At 37.4% G+C, this 27,160-nt stretch overlaps 2 protein-coding genes across 2 annotated transcripts in view; one reads left to right on the top strand and one right to left on the bottom strand.

Annotated features, from left to right (window-relative positions):
- Positions 1-27,160, bottom strand: part of LOC126750859 (cecropin-1-like) — a 479,399-nt gene that overhangs the window by 286,864 nt on the left and 165,375 nt on the right. The gene's annotated exons all lie outside the window — the stretch shown is intronic.
- Positions 9,285-27,160, top strand: part of LOC126750813 (headcase protein) — a 235,985-nt gene continuing 218,109 nt past the window's right edge. The window contains 1 exon segment of the mRNA XM_050460545.1: positions 9,285-11,678. Within this exon segment, the coding sequence (XP_050316502.1) occupies positions 9,796-11,678 (1,883 nt within the window). The 5' untranslated portion in view covers positions 9,285-9,795.

The raw sequence follows: 27,160 nt of genomic DNA, 5'->3' as shown, positions 1-27,160 counted from the left end.
CTCGTAAACAAAGATAAATTTGAGGGACAAATAACTAAGCTTAGAAAGTTTGCGTGTGTATTTTCGCATTTCAGTATTCTAAGCTCATTAATGTATACTGTTTACATTTTAAACCTCCTAGAACTGCCATGCTAGGTTGTTGTGTCCTTTTCATTGGGGGTGTTTTTTCGGGTGTTCGTGGCGGGTCTCAAGCTCAGCGCACAACGATGGCTAGGTCATGACGTCCGAATGGATGAAAACACTCCAGCTCTGATAGTATTCGACGCAGTACCCGCCTAGCGAAGCAGGCGCCAAACTGCGAAAACGAAGAACGACTGAGCGCTGTCGTAAAATCGGATATAACCGAGTAAGCGGTGTCTACGCCAATAAAGAAAAAGAGGAACTACTATAAAGAACTTTCATTGTTGCCATTGTTCCAAGATACTAATGTCCGGAAATTAAATCAGAATTAGACAAGAACAAAATCTTCTCTCACGAATCCCTCGAATCTTAACTAGGTATATCTGAATGTTCTCGATTTCTACACAATTCAGGAAACTGTTTGCTAAAGAACAAATGAGGTACAAATATCTAGAACTTGAAAAATCGGTAGAAGCGGGTCACTCTATGGATTTCTATTCTAAATGAATGGTCGCCGCGATCTAACACACTCGTACTGCCTAAACTATCAGAATCTTGACTTTTTTTGTAGAGGGACATCAACTTTTGATGATGTTGGTTATCAAATCAAAAAAACAATACATATGTAAGCCTTCGCTGTGGCTCTAGATAATACCGGCCTCAACACTTCTTCAATTTTTTTCTTTTTTGTGTTTTTTTTCAACCATTGAATTGTTTTTCTTTTTATGGAAATTTTACTTTCTTGTTTATTTTCGCAACTCAGATGTTTGTTGGGCTGTTCGTACGAGCCTCAGCGCCAATTTCCACTCAACCAATAACCCGATCTCTCCCCAGGCACCGCGCACATCGCCCTGGAGTTACTTGGTCTGTTGCCGTTGATGATGATTGCTGGCTGCTTGGTTGACTCTGAAGCACATTGGCGTCGCTATTCTAGTGGCCCCTTCAGCACAGTGTAAATAAAATCCAACAAAAGGATATTGGCGTAGAAGGCCGAGGCGAGTCAAATGAGAATACTAAAGTCATAACGACCGACTGAATAGTACGCTGGTAGTGACTGTGTGGTAGTGGTTGTGGTGCTGTGGTGTATTATTCTATGCACTCCCATCGTCTCACTTAGCTCAATTTGACTCTCTCTCATCACTGACTCACTTTGCTATGATCCTCAAGCGTTGGAGTCGAATTGGCAGCCGCAATGATGGTTTTTCATACTGCTGAGTGCATGCATAAGATATATGTATATATGTATGTACTTATGTATGTAAGTACATAATAGTACTCGTTAAGTAAATAAGTGTATGTGTAATTATGTTGGGCAACGAGTAGACACAGTTTTGAACTATGCCGAGTCGAAATGGAGAGTTCGTCCGTGGCAGTGAAGTTGCTGCAGTCGGCTGATAAATAAACACACATATTTGTCTGTGTATATGTACATACATACATACATATACATTTATATATACACATACAAACACTTACAATGGGGCAAGCGCTTCAGAGTAGGACAACGAGAACCGAACGGCACAATGTTGCAAAAACAAAACAAAAGCAAAAAGGATTAAAAACAAGACAAGCCGAAACTATAATACCCTTCACAGGTGCTTTTTTTACAGGTATGAAAGACATAAAAGGCTATAAAAGACTTTTACCTTGATTTTAATCTGTCAGTTTGTATGACGGCCACCATATATGTACATATGTATGTTATGGAGGTCCGAACTGAAGAATATGTTTGGAGGTTAGAACGTTGCCTTGGTTAAAAATCCATGCCCAATTTTATGAAGAGTGGTCCGATATCGGCGGTTCCGACAAAGGAGCACTTTCTTGTGAAGCAAAGGACACGTACGAAAGTTCAGATCGATATCTCAAAAACTGAGAGTTTAATACGCATATACGCAGATGATCAACAACAATCGTTGTGATGTACGTGACTACTTGCCGTCGACGGCCTAACCGCACGGTGCTTTTTTAAAGCTATTGGATCAAAACAATGCCGTTTTTACCTTGGTCGGGTTCGAGGCTGATCTAAAACCTCTGACGTGCTGTGGATCCAGCACCCGACCGCAGTGCGACTCCACATTAAATTGAATTTTCTAATTCTACTTGGCTTAGGTTTAAACAACAGCCACAAAGAATCTCCTCAAAGGGTCAAAACCAATAAGCAGATGAACTACAAGGGCTTAGTGCTCTCCGTCGTACCAGATTTAAGTCTTCGGTCGGACCTTGCAACTTTTGCTAACCGTCAAACTCAATCACTGGTGACATTTGTGGCTTGAACTTCAAATGTCTTTTCAGTAGAAGGAATCTCATGCGAAGTCTATAATACCAGTTCGAGCTTAGTATTATAGCACTATTCCTGACAAGACAATACTCAAATTACGAGGCAAGCTTTAGTCGCCTCTTACGACAGGCATACCTTCTTCTTCTTCTTTACTGGCGTAGACATCGCTTATGCGATTATAGCCGAGTTAACAACAGCGCGCCAGTTGTTTTTCTTTTCGCTACGTGGCGCCAATTGGATATTCCAAGTGAAGCCAGGTCCTTCTCCACTTGGTCCATCCAACGGAGTGGAGGTCTTCCTCTTCCTCTGCTTCCCCCGGCGGGTACTGCGTCGAATATTTTCAGAGCTGCAGTGTTTTCGTCCATCCGGACAACATGACCTAGCCAGCGTAACCGCTGTCTTTTAATTCGCTGAACTATGTCAATGTCGTCGTATATCTCGTACAGCTCATCCTTCCATCGAATGCGATATTCACCGTTGCTAATGCACAAAGGACCATAAATCTTTCGCAGAACCTTTCTTTCGAAAACTCGCAACGTCGACTCATCAGTTGTTGTCATCGTCCAAGCCTCTGCACCATATAGCAGGACGGGAATTATGAGCGACTTATAGAGTTTGGCTTTTGTTCGTCGAGAGAGGACTTTACTTTTCAATTGTCTACTTAGTCCGAAGAAGCACCTGTTGGCAAGAGCAATCCTGCGTTGGATTTGCAGGCTGAGACAGGCATACCTTAGCACGGGCGAATTCTACCCCTTGGCCGCTGGGGGAATACAGATGAGCAGTCACATGGACATGGAAAAATCGGATCAAAATTCCCGTCAAAATTAATATACTCTGTTCGGGGTATAAAAATCAGAAATATAACCAAGCTTGTATATACATATGTACATATTTATGTCAGTACTTAGTTATCCCAATGCCAATGCCATTATCAAGGCATGACTACGTCGTTGCAGCTCCTCTTGCTCTTCTTGCTGTTGTTATGTTTATTGTTCTCACTGTTTGACTGTTCGGTGCTGGCGGCGGGGCAGCAAGAACAAGCTCCACGGCTGTGGTGGATTGCAAAAAAAACAAACGATGTGGCTACATTCAATGCGCCAACTTCCTTCACTTCTTTCCGATCTGCTTTCGGCGCTGCCGACGTTTACGGACAAGCCGATACTCTGTTTACGCCACTGCACCCTGAATGGCGGCGTGGCGTGGATGTGGATCCGCGCCTTTCCCCACACACCATCGCAGCTTGGTTAAAAACCAAAAGCGACAGTGACTGCAAATTTTTAGGTTTTGCTTTTTATGCTTGGCTGCACGAAAGTCAGGAAATATATGTACATATGTATGTAGCATGCTTGTTCATATGTATATTTGTGTACTACTCTACCAATTCCCATACCTATTAAATACTTCTCGCATATATTATATTTACGTATAGCTATGTGTAATTCTGGTTAATGTTTGAAATGGAAATGATTTTTAATACCTTAATGCCTTTTGCTGTGTCTAGGCATATTCTATGTTCGTATCTTTCTATGAGGATAGCAGCGTGTTTGCAAAGAAGATGGAGTATCTACAATAAGAATATATAAATAGATGAATTTATAAATATGTATGTATATTACAGTGATTTTATTTATGTTGTTTTCAAGAAATATGTGTGCTTATTTGAAATCCACTAAAGAATCTAATACAGTTTTGATTTTGATTATTTTCTAAACTTATTTTTGATTTGACTTTGATCGGTCAGTGTGAATAACAACTTTATGCTAAAGTGGTACGATCTGAACAATTCAGTACTATCCCATTTATTAAAAATAAATCCGAATAAATCCATTTATTGATGCGATGTGTGAGATGTGGCGCCTTCTTGTTGCAACCAAATGTCGCCGAAATCACGAGCTTCAATTTAAGGCATCAAAAAGTCGGTTATCATGGCATGATAATGGTCGCCATTGATCATTGCCAAATAATGCTGAACAAAAATAGCATGACAGCTTGACATGACTCATGTGTGATCTGTCGAAAACAGACTTTTGAAAAAAGTCTACTTGGATCACCTGTTTTGATTTGGCTTGATGACGGGTTTCCGCACATAGCCCCAAGGAAAACAACCATCAAATGTCGGTAGCCTAAGTGTAGACGTGGCGAAATGGACACCCATAAGAGACTGTTAACATTAAAACAGTCCAATAAATAATAAAGCTTTTAGAGAAAAGACGCTCTAAAGATATCAACTGAACGTGGATATCAATTGTATCATTCACGAATATTAGGTATGAGAAAGTTCTGTGTAAAGTGGGTGCCGCATGAGCTCGCTCTTGATCGAAACCAACGACGAGTTGATGATTTTAAATCTTATCAACCCAAATCGAGGTTAGTTCAAGCCTTTGGCCGGATGAAATTCCGGTAACGTAGAACCGACTGTTGTGGGAATTGCGTAAACGGCTTTCTCCGGCCTTTCCCGCTTCCTCACTGCATGGAACCTAACGCTCTTCTCCACTAAATTCACATCACTAACTGAACGAAGCAGTACAGACTTGAGCTTGATATTGCAGTTAATGACGTTAAAATTCCGACTGTCAATAACCCTGAGGTTTTAGGTGTGACATTCACTCCTCACACAACCGCTATTATTGCCAAAGTACAGAGCCGCAATAAAATCCTCAAGTCGCTAGCCAACAGCACAAGGGGAATAGACAAAGAAACGTTGTTGACAACTTACAAGGCAATCGGTCCTTAACTACGCCGCACCAATCTGAACGTATGGATGTAGTGAAATGCGGACGAGGTAGCCACAGACATGTAAGAACAATGCACTGCGGACTACAACGGGATGCCTCGTGATGTCTCCCATCGAATACCTGCACAGTGAGGTCCGTGTACTTTCGTAGAAAACATCCTTACAGTCACCTGCTTGTAGTGGAACTGCATCCTTGGAGCATAAAGACGTCATAAAACAATACGCCGAACAGACTTAGGACGCAACAAATTTCAGACATGCACTGACCTACATTAACAACATCACCCACTCCCTTTTTAGTGAATGGCGAGTTGGCGCGAGAATCGAAAGTGCAGCTTCGTTATGGAGCCAAACTTTGGGTTCGGAGGGAAAACCGTATATCCCATTGCAGATGTAAAGGCGATCCTGGCTACCAGTTCAGAGTTGGAAGCTCAACTGGTAGTAGCTTCGACGAGGTCTGACCGGCGACTTGTTCTGGTAGTAGCCCTTGGAGGTAACTCCACTCTGCTCATTGAGTTTGGTCCTTTGTGAGATTCGTGGTGGTTGTGGTAAAACAAATCAAAATATATGCAACCGGGTGCCGGACCCAAAGCACGGCAGAGGTTTTAGATGGGCCTCGAACCCGATCAAGGTGGTTAGTGTGTCCATTATACACTGCCAATTGGTACTGAAAATGCTTAGCCTTCTCAGGGCGCTGATCAACGCATTATATTGATTTGAGCCCGTGGAGTAAGGCTGTCGTTAGCAGGTACTCACGTTAAACACACCGGATGTTGTACCAGGTTAAACTCCTACTTATCCAGAATCGACCCTGACGTATCCTACACATCTAACAACTCTCTCCCTTTGGTCCAATCCCGTCGAAACAGTACTTTTCCTGAGCCTACCGTTGGATGACCTCGATGACAACTTATCTAATCCTTACCATCCTAATGAGGACTAAGTATCCGTTACAACAACAACAACATCGAGTTGGTGATTCGGAGCAGTGCTTGGAGATGTTCGAGCGTAATAAACCCGAACTCCATTATTTCACTCCGATGTCCAATTGACAGTAATCTGAGTGGACTGCACATGTCGGCTGGCAGAGTTGTGGCCATCGATATTTTGAATGCGCTTGAAATAATTTTTTGAAAAGGTTTTGAAAATTTCTTCATTTCAAAAACAGAACAGCAACTATAACGAGGCGGTATTGAACCATTTGAAGGACGAAATCGCCGAAAAATGGCCGCATTTGAAGAAAAATAACGTGTTATTTCACCAAGTCAATGCACCGTGTCAAAGGTCAGTAAAAATAATGGCAAAAATCCATGAATAGGCCTTTGAATTGCTTCTCCGTCCACCGTATTCTCCAAAGAAGGCCGCCAGCGACTATTTTCTGTTCTCAGATCTCAAAAGATCTCACTGGGAAAAGTTTTCGTTGAATGAAGGTGATCGACAAAACTGTGGTCTGTTTTAAAGCAAAGGACAAATCGTAAAACAAAAATGGTATCGAAAAATTGGAGGGTCTCTATAATAAATGCATCACCCATGAACCTTGAAGGGAACGAATTTTGACAAACAATAATAATTTTTTACTATAATAAGGCGGGGAATTTTCAATTGACCTGTTATAAAAAATATACAGAGTCATAGAGAGAAAACCGAGATCCGGAGAGCCTGTTGGAGAAAAAATCTGCAAAGCATTGTAGCAGAGCACTGAGCCCGCCCTGAGAACTCTGGGAACTGCAGCAATTGTCCCCGATCTCTCCCCTTCCTTCCTTCGCTAGGTTTACATTATAACAGAGAAAATTCAAAATTTATTGGCATGTTATGTTTCTGCTGTGATTTGAAAAGGTGTTCGTTTTAGTTATTAGATTTCAGTTCAATACTCTAAAATAAAACATCTCAACATTTAGTGCAATGCCCTTTATAACTTTTACTTTCGAATCCCCCTCGATGTTTTCCAAAGTGTCCTTGGCTAGTATCTACACCCATCTTTTCTTCATGAAGCTATTGTAACTAGACGACTCTGGTGGCCAACTTAAAACCTGAACATTATTTTGACTGAATCATTCTTTGACCTGCCGCGATGTGTGTTTCCGGTTATTATTTTACTCAAACATACATATTTTGAACCCGAGTAGGTTTTGAAAATTCTGACATGGTGGAAAAGAGTCATTGAATCCTTGAATTAATGAAAGTTCTGTCTCTATTCTGTAATAAGCCGTGCTTAATCATTAGATTACTGTATTATATTAAAAAATGGTATAATTATTATGTAAGTACTTACATATGTACATATGTATGTATATAAAGCAATGTAATAGAATACCTATTAGAAATTCTATTCAGCAAATCAAAATTAGCTCTAATTATAATGCAATAAATAACTGTTTGCATACATACATACATACACATGTATGTACATTCTTACGTATGCAATTCGCTTTTCATATCACAACTCAGCAATTTCGGCCAGTCAGCGCTGCAGCAAACAAAAGCGAAAAATGCAGTCGTCGCACAAGCACTACGCTTTATGCGGTGCACATCTTTATGCACATTCACATTTATGTTTACTAGCTAATACATATTTATTTATATATCTATGCACTTATGTAAACACATCCATATACATATGCATAAACATAACCATCACAATCTGCATGCAGCGAGTGCCATAGCGAAAATTCTGATTGGAATCATGTGCTTCATGCCGCTGGAATAGCGCACGAACGTACATACATTTTTATTCTCTGCAATTCCATGCGCTTCTTAGCAGCGCAGTTGACAGCGAACCGGCAAGTTATAAAAAAGAGGGGTTGTTTTTGTTGTACAATTTTTGCCGGCTATGTTTTCTGCAATATTTTGTAAACGAAAAAAGCAACACAATAGCGTTATCTCGTTTTCACCGCACTCAAAATAGTATGACGAACATGATGGAAGCTAACCGAACTTGTTCGTTGCTATGGCTCGAAGCTTAACACCGCGGTAACAGAAAACATTAACAGCGACTGCGCAGTAAGCTGTTGCGGTGTACTGTTGTTGTTATCCCATAGATAATTTCTCTGCATATTGGTTTTCTCAACGCTGCTGCCTGTCTTTATCTTTGCATTTGGCACACAAGACAACACAATCAACGTGTTTAAACACGTTCACTGTTATGTCGCTGTTAGTTGCGGCAGAGTCTGTTAAAACAGTTTCGTGTTGTACGATTTTGAGCGAACTTGTTGCTGGGCAGCGAACATCGAACTTGGTCGTTTTTTATTTTGAAAATTTTCTGTTCGAACGGAGCTCACGCCGACAAAGTTGCCAACAAATGGAAATAGTTTAAATTTCGCTTTCTGCTGAACAAGTTGTGTTACGAATCAGAGCGGAGTGTGTTGTTCATAGTGTGTCAGCAGTGAAGTAGCTGAAAAAAAATAAATAAAAACTACAAAGTGTTAGGAAAATAAACAGTAAGCATAGTGAACGGAAAATTCGCGAGTTCTGCCAATTATAGCAGAACTAATGAAACATTGTGTATAATTGACGCGTTGTGTATAACTAATTTTTGGCGAAATGTATTAAGTTGCTTAACTCGAATTTCGAATAATATTATATACTGCCTGAAACGCAAAGAACAAACGAAATAAGTTCGCCGTGTTGCGGTTCTGTATTGACATTTTTGCACTTTGCAATTAAATAGAACTAAATTAGAATATGGTTAAATCTTTTTGATCATTCCCTTTTTAGTAGCCGCGAAACCACAATCGACAACCATTATAGTGATTCCAAGCGCGAGCAACGAAAGTGAATAAGAGGAAGTGTCAAAAGATGCAAATTAGTTTTTTTGTTTGCCGAATTTACAGTCGACTCGTCAATTCTTATTGGAATGATGCTTTCAAGTAGCAGACGTTCGTGAAAAAAATGTTTGCCAAGATAAAAGGCTTAAATAATTGAAACAAAACTCAGGAATCCACTTGGATATAAATAAAACTATTAACGGAATACTTATGAACTCATAGAAATGTATACAAAAATATGTACATATATATGAAGTTTAAAAAATCCTTTCGAAGTTCAATAATAAAGATGCGATATTTTATTATCGAATATAGTTAAAACTAAAGAATGAATTTCTAATATAAATATAATGTTTTGATATAAATATAAATCCGAATAAAAGGATTAATAATATATAACTTTTGATACAAAACAAAAAAAACAAGTTTTATTAGCAAAAGTGTGCATTGTAATGGCAATGCATTTACCCCTTGTGGAAGAGTCGAAATTTTCGGTATAAATAAAAATATAACAAAATTACAAAAAGCCATAATATTTGCATATTTCAAATATAACTGGTAAATTTATAAATAGTATTTGAAATAAACGTTCACAGTAAAATTTCAAGAAAATAATACCCAACCATTCAAAAGCATTTATACTTTAATGGATTTATAATAAAAAAAATTGACAGAAAAAAAAGAAATATTCACTTTAAAAATTTAGCACACAATAAAAATAAAGAATAAGAACAAAATAGAGGTGAGAAAAATAATTTTAAATATGAAAGATAATCATGCCTCCCTTTAAAAAAAATCCAAATTAAATTTCTACTGTGAAGACAAACAAATACTAATAAAAGTAAATTTTTATAAAATAAGCTACAAACATTGAGATCGGCATCCTATCCAAATACTAAATGCTACTTATGGCGCCACGTCGTGACAGCAATAGCGCCAACAGCAGCACCAATCTTTTAGTTCAACATCAATTGTCACAATCTCAACAACAGCAACAACCGCAACAAAGTCAGCAACATATTCAAGCATTTCTGTACTCCACATCCTTATACAACGGGACCAATTTACTTGAGTCCAATAACGGTTCTACCTTGATCACTAACAACAGCAACAGCGATAATCATAACTCCAACAACAGTTTGAATAGTAGCAACGGCAACAACATCAACATGTCACCCATGCAAACGGGTAATTTGACACATGCAACGCTGAATGGTACTAATGGTGCTGTTGGTCCGACCTCCGGCGCTCAGAATGGCCACCACCCACACCATGTCGTCAGCAATATAAGCAATAATAATAATATCAGTAATAATGTGAATGGCAATGTAAACGGTAATATTCATGATCAATACACTCGCTGTTGCTATCCAAATGGTGATTGTTTAAAAGTGGACGGTTCCTTTCTTATTGCTTTGGACGATCTAAGTGACACTGTACGTGTGCTCTGCAATAATGAGAATTGTAACATGGGACAGTATATGCATCGCGAATGCTTTGATTCGTGGGAGCAATCTGTGTTGGTGACCCTCAAGACTATGGGACGAGCACGTTCGTGGTCAGATCGTCAACGCTCACAAAACTTGTGGACAAAGAAGGGTTATGATTTGGTGTATAAGGCATGTGTGTGCAAATGTGGACATGGTCATATACGCAAAGACCTCGAGTGGACATCGCCGGTACAAAAATCAAGTGCAACACTAAATGGCGGTCAGTTTGGTAATGTGAATGGTAACACTACGGCTATTAATGGTGGAGTTGGCCAACAGCGTGTGCTTTTGGTCAATGGTGGTAATGTCAACAATATTGGTAGCAATACCACAGAGGATGATGATAAAAAGAAGAAGAAGAAACGCAATCGTAACAACGGATCAAAATCAGCATTGGCAACGGCAAATTCGAATGGGATCGTTTCAAATGGGCAACAACAGCAAGTGCAATTGTCACCAGCAACGGCACAAGCCCAACACTCATTGCAACAACAACAACAAGCAACGCAAGTTTCTAATCAGCAGTCGCAGCAACCACAATCGACCATTTCTATGCTTAACGGACAACAGAATGGAAACGGAAATATTAGTAATGGAATAAGCGCCATATGCACCACCAATAATGTCACCAAAACCAATAATAACCCAACTACCGCTAATAATGCCATGAATACAATAATTTGCAATAACAACAATAATAATCAAATCAATGCTTTGAATAACTCGAGTGTTGGCGTTATTGGCTCAGGTTTGCATAACAATAACAGTGGCAACCTACAGCAACAACAACAATCGCAGCAGCAACAACAAGTTGTCACCTCTTTGAATAATATTCTGGGTCTAGATTTGCGTGCTCGCGCTGACAGTTTGTCATCGAGTGGTGGTGGCAGTGGCTCGACATCGCCCTCAGCCTCCCACTCAAGCGCCGATATTTCCATTTCGCCCATACACCTTCATCAACAACATCAACAGCAGGCGCAGCAGCAGCAATTGCAACAACATCAACAAAATAATTTGCAATTGCAACAATATCAGCAAAGTTTGTTGCAACAAAATAACCTCACAAAAAGTATTTTGAATGGTGCATTAAACGGTTGCGTCGACACAATGCAACGCAGCACTACTGCACTATTGGCTGCCACACAGCCACAACAGCCTGCAGCCACACCAATTGTAGGTGGCATTGGCGCCGTAAATGGATTAAATGGCTTAAAACAATTGAGTGTTTTCGATCCGCATTTGGTGCAACAGCAAAAGAACAAGGAGGTCGAACTTTATTCGGAACGTGTGCGGTAAGTTTTAATATGCATAAATTCATAAAATAAAATTTGTCTATGGAAATATTTGCGTGGTTCGTTAATAATTAAATGTAGCTATAGGTGTTATACAAATGTGATGCAATCAAAATTTGTTATTAATTTAAACAAGTTTAATAAATTTTTATGTCGGAAATAAAATAAATTTGCATATATTAATATTTTATTCTCTACTGCTGCTCTCTTGTCTGGGAGAATCGCAAACAACTTTTTTTTGTCATTTTGTTCGTGTCGCTGACACATTTTAATTGCTATTAACAGCTGAACATAATATAAACAACGCAAGTATTGCTTTAATAAAGCAATATTTTGCAAATTATTTATTTCTTTTTAATTCGGGTGATAAAGAAATAATTATATTTTTAATTGCGGTGATAACGACACATTTTTTTTTTATTAAAAATATGTCAACGTTGAACGCTCTGACTTAGCTATAATCACGCTTGTGAAAATTGCAATAATGAAAGCTGTAGACAATTTTTTTTTTTAATTTTGATTGTTATTTTCAATTGAATATTCATAGCTAAAAAACTCTTTAACGTCGACCTTCTGATTGTCATCGCTTTAGATATTTTTTTTTATCGCTATGCGCATTCCAGCTGTGAGTGATCGCTTGTGCTGTCGTGTTTTGCTCCAGCTGTGAAAGATCTTCTATATATCCACCCTCTCCAATCGTCTTATTCCATATTTATATATTTTTTTTTTTACAAAAAACAGCAATTTTATTTGCTTACAATTATTTTTGCTTTCCCTTTGCCGATATTTTTTCACAGTTGTTCTATTTCATTTCCTTCGAAAAACTTTAATAATTTGTCAGTTATATCAAACAAAAATAGCAACAATCACAGCCGCGTTACTGCTCGGAGAATTAATTATAATTTTTTTTATTTTGTTTTTGCTGGTTTCTGTTTTAATTCATGCTTCGACGCGTCCGGTTTTGTGAATTTTCGTTTTTTTTTTTACTTCTTTCCTTGGAATCAAAAGTAGTTTAGTGGTTCTTTACAATTTTTACGCAAAACAATTCTGCAAACAAGCAATAAGCCTACATTTGCAAAACAACAACAAAAGCTACAACAATACGTTTTTTTCTAATCTGTAATTCTTTATTGTCTTTTGTTCTTCACTTTCAAAAGTATTTTTTTATGTTTTATTTTACACTATATTCGCCTATGAATTAGTTTGTGCCTCTATTTTCAAGGCCATTTCTTATTGTTGTGCTTACAATTTCGTGTTTTCTTTGCACCATTTTCGTACAATTTTGCGGGTGTTATTTGTCAGCAATATTGTATGAAGTTATGTAGAAGAGCTAGCTGTGGTATATACAAATACACATATTTACATATATACATACATATGTAAATATGTATTTCCTAAAGGAAGAAATTTCAAATAAAAAATATAATACTGTTTAAGTACATATGTATGTACATATGTACATATATAAGAATTATAAAATGAAAAAATAGAAATGAATACTAAATCTTATTAAAAAAAATATTTTCTATTAGATAAATTTTTTTATAAATTTTTAATAATATAATTGATTATGAATATTAATAATGTAGATAATAATTTCTTGTTCGATAATAATTTTAACACAATTTTAAAGAGTAAGCATCTGTTCTAACACCTACTAAATAATTATTCCAATGTGCTTTTTTAATTATGTGCCTCAAATCAGAATAATTAGTTTCTTTTTTCTTTTCTTTTTAAAAAAAAATATAAAAAAATTGCAACAAAAAATCGACTTCCTACTTAAATCCCGACACTATTTCATTACTCACCATCCATTACTTGTATCTGTAGCTATCAATTAAACGTTGTTCTATGTATTAAAAAAAAACTATTAATATTCTATTAATACCCCACCCACCGCTGCTGACATGTCGTCACCCATTTATTCGCCAATCTGCCTGGCGTTAAGTTCTGCTCGTTATGTGAACTCTATCACGTTCTCTATTTACACGCTTATACGCATACAAATACTCACAAATGCATATATCTACATATGTACAGCAACAAAGTATGTTCATTGTGTGCTTATTGTGTGCCCACATTCGCTTTCGTGAAAAAGAATAATTTTAAATAAATTGTGTATGCTAATTGCTTGATTTTGCGCTGAGAAGATATAGCGCTAAGGCAAAAACACAAAAATAGAAAATAAAATTCGTGAACCACAATAAACAATTTCTGGATTCAAAGCGCGTGGTTCTGGTGCCGCAAAACTTTTTTTAAATTGTTTTTATTAATTTTTTTCTTTATTTTTTTGAAACGTTTATATTTTATTTTTTTTGTTTCTTTATTTTATTTTTTTTGAAATGTTTTTTTTTTATTTTTTTTGAAATGTTTTTTTTTATTTTTTTTTTTTTTTTTTTTTTATTTTTTTTTTTTTTTTTTTTATTTTTTTGTTTTTTTTTATTTTTCTTATTTTTATTTTTTTTTTAATTTTATTTTATTTTTTTTTTAATTTTATACTTATTTTTTGCTTTAAATTTTCTTGTAATAAAAACATCCAAATTCTAATCTACGCGTTTGTTATTTTCTCACACTTTCAAGTTTATGAAAATTTTGCTTTTTCTTCATTATTTTATTTGTATTAATAAAAAATGTAAAGCTTCATTTATTTTTCGTTTTTTACTTTCATTTTTATCTCTATTCTTCTCATTCGCAACAAAACGCTTTTGGAGTTGATCGGCGCACACAGCGTCACATAGCGCTGTTTTACACTCGGGCACCGCTCGCCGCGCTGATTCTAGCTGATTTTATTTTGTACGCTTTTCGAATTTTGGCATTATTAATTTGTGTGTTTTTTCATATTTGCTTTTCTTCTCGCTGTTACGCACGTGTCTTCGACTTCTGTGCAAAAAAGAGATAAAAAAATATAAAATAAATAAAAATTGTGCCGGCATTTATCATTGCGCTCAATTCCTTTCCGCTGCGTTGCTGATAAATGTCGCTTTTGTTGATAAACAATTTTTTTTTTAGACTAGTCAAAATGTTTCATTAAGTGCGGTTGCACACATATTCATATGCGGGTGTGTATTTATACTAAGAAATACTCTTTCTTCCGGTTATATCCTCACCCTTGCATGGTGAATTTTTCAAGTTTCGCCGTGCTTCCATTTTCGCTTACTTCAAATGATATTTTGTGTTTCTTATTAGCAATTTGCTTTTCAAAATTTCACTCGCGCTCATGGCCAAGGTCTTTGCTGGCGTTTGCAGTTGCTCAAAATCAACGATCAATTATGCTTGCTAATTATTTAATTATTTTGTTTGCTTTTGGTTTTCGACAAATTCAGATAAATTTCTCTCTGAATAATAGCAAAGTGCTAAAGTGATTCATTTCAAGGTTCCCTACTTTTTTAAAGAAAAAAAAAACACTTAAACTTCAAATTTAATGAGAAATGTGTATTATCATTCGAAAGAACATTCTTTGGCATTTATTTTTTTAAGATTATCCCCTTCAAATGTTGGCCGCGCCTATGTCTCAGATGGCCCATCCGTCTATCCGTTCATACATTCATTCTACATATCCCCCCAGAAAAAAGTTTAACGGTGTGTTATCACACGAATTTGGTGGCCAATTGACCTGCCCAAAACGTGAAATTATCTGCTCACCGAAGTGTACTCTCAATAAATCCATAGATTGATGTGAAGTGTGGGATGTGGCGTCGTCTTGCTGAAACCAAATGTCGTAAAGATCACGAGCTTCAATTTCAGGCATCAAATAGTCGGTTATCAGGGAGCAATAACGGTCGCTATTGACGGTTACGTGACATAGACCACTGATTCCACCGGCCCACAAACCATACCAAACCTTTCTTTTTTTCTGGATGAAATGACAGCTCTTGAATCTCTTCAGGTTGCTCTTCGTCCCAACTGCGGCAATTTTGCTAGTTTACATACTCATTGAGCCAGAAATGGGCCTTATCGCTAAACAAAATTCGGCTCGAGAACGACGGATCTTCTTCTTTTAACTTTTCAGAAGTCCATAGAGCGAAGCGATGTCGTTTAGGAAGATCAAACGGCTTCAGTTCTTACACAAGCTGTATTTTGTACGTTTTCAATTTAAGATATCGACGTAAAATGCGCCAAGTAGTTCCATACGTCCGTCCGAGTTGCTGTGAACAGCGACGAATCGACTCTCCACAGTCTTCGTGTGCACTCTCTTTCTCCATTGCTGAATGCTGGGTCTCAAGATGAGTGATGGTGTACGCTCAGTAGGCCGATAAAGAACATAAATAACATGATAGCTTGACACTATTCACAATGAAAAAAGTAATTATACTTGGATCACCCGTTATATGCCAAAAAAATAGATTTTTTTAAGTCAAAAAGTCGATTTAATCATCAAATCAAATTCAGTAATTTTTAAATACTTTTGTCTCTAAGAACGAAAGTTCCATTCTAGAAATAAAATAAATTAAAATTAATTTCAAATTAATTTTCGAAAATTGTTTCGTAGAATTACCGTTAGTTGATAATATATTGCCGCTGCACTTATCAGCTTACACAATTTTTTCTAGAAAAAACTATAATCCTATCAATAAGCTAAGCCTTCATCGCACTGAATGACATAGAGTGGTCAAGTTAGTCCTTAAAACTGTAAATCTTTCATTTATCACCAACACGCCGCAAACCAATTACGCGCTTATATGATAAGTTACGGCAGCATTATCTCGAGCCAAAAAGCATCAATGATGGGAAAGTGAGCGACAAAAAGCGGTTTATTTTATAATATTTTACTTCGAACTGTTTTTCTGTGCGCTTCTTTCTCTTCACGATTTACCACTCAGCCTCAATTGCCAGTGTCTTTACAGTCATTATCGTTACGGCATCGTCATCATAATCACAATTGCTCGTCGCCGTTGCCGTCGCCGCCACCTTCGCCGGAGCTGCTGCTGCATTTGAGAATGCAAGTTTTAATTAAAGCCAGCACTCCCACACAAACTCGCCAAATAAGTCGATACGCAGTCAGACAGACAGACGGTTAGACAAGCAGCCGCCTCGTGCACATGCACTGGAGGCGATTGCCCCGTGTCGTTGTTGCATTGCCAAGCGTTACGGTAATAAGCGCGCCACTGCAGTGAGCTTCGCGCGCTTTTCTCGACTTCTCTCCACGCATACATATTTATTTATATGCATTTATTTATAATGGAACCACTCATGTCTGCCACGGCGCTCTTACATCTGGTGTTGGTCTGGGTCTGGGTCTGTGTATGTGCGTCGTTGTGCTTTTCGTTTGCGTCTAGCATTTTTGTTATTCTAACGTTGTGTTGCTCGCGTTCTGTCTGTCAGTCAGTTTGACAGTTCGTCAGATAATTGACTACAAAAAGAACACAATACCGACTTCATTGAAGTTTTATATCTTATTACAATTTCGTTTTGAACTTCTTATGCTTCCGCTTTGCTTGGCTTTATAGTTGAAACCTCATTGTTATTTTTGTTTTACTTATTCTATTTCTTTATTTTTCTTTTAAATCATTAGTCGCAAATGCTTTTAACGTTGACATCAATACATTTGTTTAGAGAAATGCTCTGATTTATTTACGAAGCTTATGCCATTTCCGCTTTCTTGTCTGGGAAAGTTTTTAAGTCAACAAATTTCTTGTGATATTTCCAAAAAAAATTCAAATAATATTATTTTAAGTGTGAATGCAAGTTATTTAAGATTTTGAAAGCTTTGTAGGATATAACAGCATTTCTAAACATGAAAGTTCATCGTTGTTTAAAATGATGTACATTGACTACGAAAGCTTTTGCTAAAGTTCGTGAAAACTTTGTATGATGTAAAAGCTTTTCTGGACATGCAAGTTCCTCGTGATTTAAATGATACATTGGACTTTTCGTAATTTTAAAGCTGCATTAAGTGTGAAAGCTTTACCGAAGGTTACAGCTTTCAAGAACTTTGATGTGAATGACATTTTTGAGACGTTTGAAAGCAATATTTATGAGCCATGAAAGCTTCCAAAGAATTAGCTGTTAATGAAAGCTTCTAGAAAATTTAAAGCAGTATTCATTGGGCGTGAAAGCTTTTTATGTTTTGAAAACTGGTTAAAAGAAATAAGCTTAGCTGTTTCTGAGAGCAAATTTATGTATTTAAATGCCATGAATGCTCGTTAAAACAAGTAAACTTATTGTTCCTGAAAGCAAATAAATTTGATAGCTTTTTTCATAGGTCATGATAGCTTTTCATAATAAATGAGAAAGCTTCTTCGGGCATGAAAGTTTAGTTGTAAAAGAAAGCTTCTGTTGCTTTAAAAGCTACTTTAAATGTGAAAGCTGCTTGTAGTTTCAAAGCTGCATTAGGTATCAAAGCTTTGCGGCAAGTAAAAGCTTCAAGGACTTTGCTGTGAATGAGTGCTGCACTAGGTTTGACAGCAGTATTCATTCACCGTGAAAGCTTTTTGTGACATCAAAGCTTCTTGGAATATGAAAGCTTCCAAAGCCATGTATTTTTCTAAAGTCGGTGTTTCTAAGCAACTGCATTTTTAAACTTCAATTTCAAATAACGCCACAAACTATTAGCTGGTTAGAAGCATTGAAAAAGCGGCTAATCAGTTGTTACGAAAGAAAAACCAGAAAGCTTAACTAACCACAACAACTAATAAAATCACTGGCAGTTCATTAATTATTATATATTTACATACCTATGATATAATGTTAATGTTTGCTTGTGGCATCCACTATGAAAATGCACTGAGATAAACGCTATTTAGTGTGTGACCAGGGAGTGACATTGACCGAGACCCAGACAAGCATTTATTGCAAGCAAATTAATGCGAATAGAGATAGCCCAGGCGAAGAGGTCGCTGAGGGTGCAGCGGCTTAATTGAATGAAAGTAGACAAAGAATCGAGAGTGTGATTTGTTTGTTGTTTGGCTAGCATGTACATATGTATGTATGTATGTATGTATGTAAACAGTACGAGCAACATACACTGATAACAAAATAAGCATGAAAACCGCACGAAATAAAGCCAAAGCAGGCTTTGAGAGTATGTGAAAGTGCAGTTCGTATAAACAATGCCCAATAAAGGGTCGCAGAATGGAGAAATTACTGGAAATTTTAACGACAGGAAGTGGCGGCCAGCCGGTTAAGGCATTTAGAGCCAAAGGAGCGCAGAAAAATTGGGTTACACAGTGTTGTCTTTTTTTGCCGAATATTGTGTATGGCAGTATATGGACAGGCTTATGGGTAGATACATATGTATGTGTGTGTGTGTGTGCAGCTCCATGCAACTTTGATTTTACCCGCGATTTTGTGGACCCCAATGGACAATAATGGGACCGGCGGGTCATTTGGTGCACCAAAGCAAAACTTGTGGCCGCCCAGCGGCAACACGCAAATGCGCTCAACAGCAGGAGCAGCAGCGACAGATAATATGCAAAATGCAAAGGGTCCAACGGCCATGATCGTAAATCACCCGAATGTATGCATTGACATTCGACATGCCAACTCATCTATACGCTTAGATGCTGTCGGCTGCAGTGCACAGCAGGCTGCCACGTCACTGCACGCATTGGTTCGCTGTGGCAATGCATGTTGTTGCAATAAAACCGTAACAGTGTGCAAACAACAGTAATGCAGACAATTTCCATATTCAAGTTCAGTGTCCAAGCGAAGTGGCATGTATGCATATCCATGTATGTATGTGCTTGTGGCATGCAACTGCTGTCTGCTCTTGCTGGCATGCAATGCTTCCTCCATGGAGCAATGGAGATATAAAGCATCAAAGTTGCAACAAAATGGGCTAATAAAAGCCGTGTAGTACTAAACTAAACTCACTGTGCCGCAACGCCAGAAGATGAGAGCTTTTCACTGGCGTCTGTACTGCCGCTGCTGCTGCGGAGGGAGCGCTGCAAGTGATTGCGGGTTGAAATGCAATTTTATAAAATCCGCAAACATAAACACATCACACAGTCGCTCACACACGCAGACTCATTTGAAAATAAATAAACACACACACACACGACCCACGCATGTTGCCAACTCCCACACACGGCTGCCGCATGCAGCCAGCCAGCCAGTCAGCCAGTCATTCATTCATGCATTCATTCGCACTAAAAGGGCTCATTTTAATAGATTTCAAATGGGGTGTGTTGCTGCAAATGCAATTGCAATCCGCAGTTTACTCTTCGCTTCGCACATTCTTGTTTTTCGAAAGCTCCATGGAAGTTCTCTGTGGACCGCGCACTGTCTGCTGCAAGCGCCTGTCATTTTGTGTGTTCAACTGTCGATGTTATGACTGTTTCTTTGACAGTTTTGTTGTCTCACTCTCTGTCTGAAAATAAGTATGACTCTGGTTACCACTGCTTGCGGTAGCCCAATGAGCTTTTTTGAAAGTGATGAATTCAGGGGAGAATTTGAAATATTTAATTTAAATGATTGGACTTGTAACATTTTGGTTTACATTTCAGAAATATGTTTGTATTTTATAACAATAACAACAAACCAATTTTCTCTTTTTTCTCTTAACAAGCTCTGTAAATTCCTAGAAAAGGGGAATTGTTATGCCTACCTTTTTGGAATACATCAAAGAACATTCGAGAAAACGCGTCAAAAACCTTTATTTCATTTTAGAAAAAATATATATAAAAGGTTTTTATGATATTTAATAAAAAAAAAAATATTTGTAGTTATATAAAAAAATTGCCAAGAAATTTTATTGTTTAAAAAGTATAAACGAAAGAATTTTCTTAAAAAAATCGTTTCAAAACGAAAAAAAAACAAAAAAAAACAAAAAGAAAAAGAAAAAACTTAAACTTAAACTCCGATTGCGCCGAAGCTGTAACACCTTTCACAGTTGCATTTCTTCTAGCCTAAAATGGTATAAATTGATCTTTCTCATTGATTTTGAACGTTCATTTTGTATGGCAGCTATATGCTTTTGTAGACCGATTTGAACAATTTCTTCAGAGGTTGCATTATACCTTAAACAATAACCCAAACCAAATTTCGTAAAGTTATCCCGTCAAATGAAAAAGTTCTTCATACAAGGACATAATTTTGTTCGGTCAGTTTATATGATAGCTCTATGCTATAGTGATCCAATGTGAACAGTTTGTTTGGAGATTGTGTCGTTTCCTTTGACAATAATCCGTACCAAATTTCGTGAAGATATCTCGTCGACTACAAAGGCTTTCCATACAAGAACTTGATTTTGATCGTTCAGTTTGTATGGCTCTAGTGATCCGATCTGAACAATTTCTCCGAAGATTTCACTATTGCCTTAGGCAATAACCAATGCAAAATTTCGTGACGATATCTTGTCAAATGACGAAGTTTTCCATACAAGCACTTGAATCCAATCATTCAGTTAGTACGACAACTGTTTGATATAGTGATCCGATATCGGCGGTTCCGACAAATGAGCAGCTTCTTGCGGCGAAAAAGATGTGTACAGAATTTCAGATCGATATTTCGAAAACAGCACAGTTAGTTCGTGTATACATACAGCCGTTATGACAAAATGTACTCAGCTCTGCACGCTTATCATTTGTATCTATATGTATAAGTATATTTTATAGGTTCATTGACATTTCCTTCAGGGTATTACAAACTTCGTGACCAACTTAATATACCCTGTAATGAGGATATATTACTTTTAGAGAAACTTAGAGACAAAAAATAATATTTTGACATAAAAATCAGAAATATACAAATATTTGTGAATTTTTCTTCATTAAAAACTGAAAAAAAAATATAACATTTACCATATTAATTTCAAATTGTTTGTGGACTTTTTTTTCTCCATTAAATAAAAATTTACTGAAAAAATATAACATTTACCATATTAATTTCAATGTTTGTCGTCTTCAGTTGGCCATTTTTCTTTTACTTGCTATATTGTCTAAAAATTTGCTTGCAAAAAAATCGTTGCTTTCGTTCCTTGAACTATGTAGATACCACATAAAAGTCGCCCAACCGCTTGCTATTTTATTTATATTTAGTTATACCAGTTTATATATTTTATACCAGTTTCATATATTTTATACCAGTTGTCTGTTCGATTCGCAGCTCTCCAGGTTTGGCTAATAGGAAACAGTTATGGCTTTAACAATTAATAATAAGCTACAAACTTCTCTAATAATGCCATCTTCTTTCAAGCGTCTTTATGAACCAAAAATTACTAAACTAAGTTCCCAGCCTAAAGCGCTCAATAAAACTGCTTGGTAACTAATAAAAATAGTTAAACAAGGAATTAGATGTCAAAAGCCAGCGTAGTAAATTTATTGTTGTAAATGAATATGCCATTTCAAAGCAAAAAAGTTGCAACTGCTGGCTCACTGGGTACCGCCGAGTACTACATACATACATATTTCAGCTGCAGCTGCGCCAGGCGCCCTTCACATGTACGCGCATGTGTATGTGTGCGCGTGTGTGCTTGCATTATTGCAACATAAAAGAGGAAATTGGATAAATGCTACATACAAAACTGTCGCTTTTTATTGTCAATTCGCTGTTGTTGTTTTTGCAACTGGCTTACCACCACGCCGTTGTATGCACGTACGAGACCAGCACACACACACATACACACGCACAATTGCTGGCATATGGAGTTGTTTGCAAAAGCTGTCGGCAACGCTGCAGCAGCTGCCATTGTCGACTTGGCAGGAATTGGCTTGTAATACACACACACATACATGTATGTACATATATGTACTTATGTGCATTTGTAGTTGTTATGAGTGTCATTGCAGCGCTGCGTTGTTGTTGGCCGAGGCACAATATTGATTGCAATTTTCTGGCTGGCGCGGCGACAAGCCATAAAAGCCTAAAGTCACACACACACACGCGTTTGTATGTAGTAGTTGCCTATGTGTGTATATGTGCATTGACATTTTGCAGGACTATGCCGTCGAGGACGACTATGTGTAGGTGCGCGCGTGTGGGTGTATGCCACAGTCAGTTGGCGCAAAGCCGCTTAGCCATGCAACAACAACAACAATAACAAAACATTTGTAGTGTAGAAAAAAGAAATGTTTGGAATAAAAGCGAAAAACTGCAGCTTTGCCAGAGCGCATAAAGCCTTTCAAGTGCAAGCGCAATTCGGAGTCTACATGGATGGAGTTGCACATGTGGCATTGTCTGTTGGCAATGAAAATTGCCTGTGTACCGTCATATATTACACATAATGTCACTATATAAATACATACATATACATATGTTGTAAGCTTATATGTGCACCCTGGCTGTGCAAAGGTTGTTTAAGTTGCATGTGGCAAGCAGTGAACAGCGGGTGTGCCTACAAATATCCACCAGTGCCACTGGTTATCATTGTTGCAACATTAGGTGTCGATTTTTTTGCCTTCATTTGCAAGTTAGCCTACGAAAAATTTGTAGTTGTTGCAATTCAACCGTTGTTGTTGTAGTTTGTTTGCATTTCTGCTATCTCGACTGTCTGAACTGCAGCAAATTCGCCCACAAGCACCCACTGCCCACCGTTTCTTCGCAATGTTGGTGTAATTTCGCATTCATTGCCATTTATCCAGGTCTATATGCTATATTTTAAATATATTTTTACATATGCATGGGTATATGAAAGTTGAAGTTGTAACCCAGCAGTAAATTTTTTAGTTTCTACTGGCTTCTAAGTTGGTTTGTGAGATGGCCGCCTGCGGGAGATGCTCTTTAATATACTGTTTTAGAACAAAAAAAAAAAGCACAAATAAAAAAATTTCAAAAACTTGATTTTGATCATCTAGTTTGCATGGCAGCTATATGATATAGTGGTCCGATCTGAACAATTTGTTCGGATATTGTAGCATAGCCTTATATAATAATTTGTGAGAAATTTTGAGATGATCCCTTTCCAAATAAAAAAGTTTTCCATACAAGGACTTGAGTTTGATCGGTCAGCTCGTATGACAGCTATATGCTATAGTAGCCCGATTTGAATAATTTGTTCGGAGATTGTGTCATTGCCTTGGATAATAATCTACGAGAAATTTTGAGACGGTTCCTTGTCAAAAAAAAAAAGTTTTTCATACAAAAACTCGATTTTGATCGTTCAGTTTGTATGACAGATATTAGCTATAGTGGTCCGATCTGAACAATTTCTTTGGAGAATATAGCGTTCCCTTACACAACAATCTGTGCCAAATTTCGTGTAGATGTCTCGACAAATAATAAAGTTTTCCATACAAGGACTTGAGTTTGAGGGGTTAGTTTCTATGGTAGCTATAAGCTATAGTGGTAGTTCCGACAAGGGAGCGGTTTCTTGGCGAAGGAAAGCGTGTGCAAAAATTAAGAACGATATTTTAAAAAACTGAGGGTCCAGTTCGCGTATATAAAGACAGACGGACATGCTTAAATCGACCCAGCTTGTCTCGCTGATCATTTACGTTTCCGACGTTTACAATCCAATAAAGCCAACCAAAAATACATTAATTTTCACACACTCTCTAGATTCTTGCAAACAAGAGATTGTGGCATGAAATAGCCACTAATTTATTTACCGTTACAAAAGAGTTTCCCTTCCAAGATGTACATATGGTGTTACAAGCACTGCTACCTGAGGCCACCGAAACATTTACTACTGTGTTGTGCCGCTATTTATACTTATATTTGCATGATTCCTGTTACTTTGTTGCATGCAACTGTTTGCGGCGCAGTTTAATTTGCAATGTCATCCATCTGCCTCCTCACAACCACCTACATATATGTACATACATACATACATACATATTGTATGAGTATAATTGTATATCTTTTGTGTGCACAATTTCGGAGGCGTGGGTGGTTACTGCCCTACCCACCATTTCTCCTCATCATTCTGTGGCAGTTGTTACGTTTTTCTCTAGCGGATTTTGGATTTCGCTCGCCATTGTTGCACGGCATGTTGCTACATTTATATTTATTAGCATATTCATTTGATGCAGCGCAGGCTATCGCCGCTGGTTGTAGTTTGTTTGTACAAAAACGAAGAGAAATTGACAAAAAAAAAACACAACAACACAAAAAGCGAAACAAAATAAACAATTAAGTTAAACATTATATTGAGAATCTGGTAAACTTTTTAATTATATTTACTACCTGCCTTAAATATCCAAATGTGTTTTCAACATGCAGTAGACCTGTTTGCAAAGGGCTGTTGCATGCAACATTACTCTACTTATATGTAAGTGGCTTTATTGGTTTTTTGCAAGCCAGAATTTTCGGTTTTATATGATCTGGCATGGACTATATATCAAGCTTTATTGATTTGTTGTTTTTGTGCTTTTTGTTTACCCGTTTGTTCCCCTGTCTGTCCGTATATACGCGAACTAGTCACACAGTTTTTGAGTTATCGTTATGAAATTGTGTATGTATCCTTTTCTCCGCAAGGGGCTGTTCATTTGTCGAGATCGCCGATATCGGTCCACTATAACATATAGCTGCCATACAAATTGAACGATCCAAATCAGGTTCTTGTATAGAAAGCCTTTTTATTCGACGAGATATCTTCACGAAAGTTGGTTTGGTGTATTGTATAAGGCAACGGCAGAATGTCCGAAGAAATTGTTCAGAACGGACCACTATAACTTATAGCTGTCATACAAACTGAATTATCAAAATCTAGTTGTTGTAGGGAAAATTTTTTTATTTGAAGAGACATCTTCACGAAATTTGACATGGATAAAAATCCAAAGCAATGGTATAACCTCAAAACAAATTTTTTTAGATCGTACCTTATGGCATATACATAGCTGCCATGCAAACTAAACGTTCAAAATCAAGTTCTTGTATGACAACTTTATTATTTTTCAAGGGTATTCTTCGTTTTAACTGGAGTAAACTTTTTATCGATAAATACGTCAATAAGAGGCTGTTTCCATTTTTATGCACAACACTGTATTTTAGGAAAAAATAAATTTTTAAGTATTTTTTGCGCCCATCAAAATTTTTTCCGTTTTTTCGATAAATACGTCAAAAAATAGCTGTTTCCATTTTAATGTACAACACTGTATTTTATATGAAATTTACTTTTTACGTATTTTAAGCGCCCAGCAGCATTCATCAGCCATTATACGCCATTTTCCAGTTTTCGCCTTTAATTTGTTGCCACAAATGTGTTAATATACCCCCCGCATCCTCCCTCAAATCCCCTGTTGCAATTTGATTTCTGCAGAAAACTGCGCCTGCAATTTAAATTGTGTGAAATTTGTAGTCATCACTGACGCACTTCATCATCATCAATGTCAAATGCAATGACTTCAGCCGGCCAATAGTGGATTCACACCAACCAACCAGCGACGCAATGAAACAACATGTGATCACCAGAAGGCAGCCAAGTGTGTGTGTATGAAGAATGGCTGACTAAATGACGGGCCGAGGCGTTGACTGACAACACCAGCCTATATATGAATATGCATATGTGGTTGCAGATAAAATATGTGTATTGCTGCAGCAGACAACTTCAGTGTCATTGCGCGTTTACAGTAATTATGCCAACTCGCTTCATCCGCTCGTCATTTTGAGTCCCAGCTCAGTTTAACTTCGGGCGCTTTGCGCACTGGCTTTCGAAGTTGAAGCGCGAATAAAATGTCACTGCCGTGCGGTTGTCAAAAATTTTCTGTGTGGCTTGAAATATGACTAGTCTGTGATTGGTCTTTAAGTGGCTTTCAGTTTAGTTATTATAGGCTTGATTGTTAGATCAGGCTTTCAGTTTAGATATTATAGGCTTGATTGTTTGAAGATTTTCATATTTTTTTTATCCAACTTGTTGGTCTGGAAAAGCAAACGGTTATTCTTGAATATGGTTGGACTTTGTGGTTTTTTGTTAAACATTTTCGGTAATCGCTGTCGACCCAAAACGATCAGTTCTGCGCGAGGTTTTTCTTACTTCATTTTACTGTGGGATTTTGCCAAGTCATTTGGTTAACCACAGCTGCCGGTTGCGAATCGTCCCATTCATTTGACTGCTGCGTTGATTGGGCGACTTCTGTTTTCTTATATGTCGTTAATTTAATTTTTTTGAAAATTCATGAAACTGTCACTTTTATGACTCAAATTGCGGTCGATTGCTGCAGGTTCGCAACACATCTCTTTTGGCCACTAGTCTTGTGTCTTCAATACGTTGCTGGACCTCAACTCGTTACTTGAGTAAATGAAATTACAGTAGTAAACAGAAAAATGAAGAACAAAGTCAGAGTCAGACAAACTAAAAACATATGGAAACGTCGGAGATGAGATTAGTTGATGTAGCCAAGTCTGTATGTCGCTCCGTTGACTGTCCGTATATAGGCGAGCCTAGTCCCTCAGTTTTTGAGATATCGATCAGAAAGATTGTACATGTCATTATCTCTGCAAGAAGCTGCTCATTTGTCGGAATCGCCGATATCGGACAACTATAGCATATAGCTGCTATACAAACTGAACGATCGAAATAAAGTGCTTGTATGGAAAACTTTTTTAATTGAGGAGATATTTTCACGAAATTCTGTACGGATTATTTTCCAAGTTAAAGGCACAAT

The sequence above is a fragment of the Bactrocera neohumeralis genome, chromosome 2 (assembly GCF_024586455.1).
Source record: "Bactrocera neohumeralis isolate Rockhampton chromosome 2, APGP_CSIRO_Bneo_wtdbg2-racon-allhic-juicebox.fasta_v2, whole genome shotgun sequence".
Taxonomy (NCBI): Eukaryota; Metazoa; Arthropoda; class Insecta; order Diptera; family Tephritidae; genus Bactrocera; species Bactrocera neohumeralis.
This window is presented reverse-complemented; position numbering and strand designations above follow the sequence as displayed.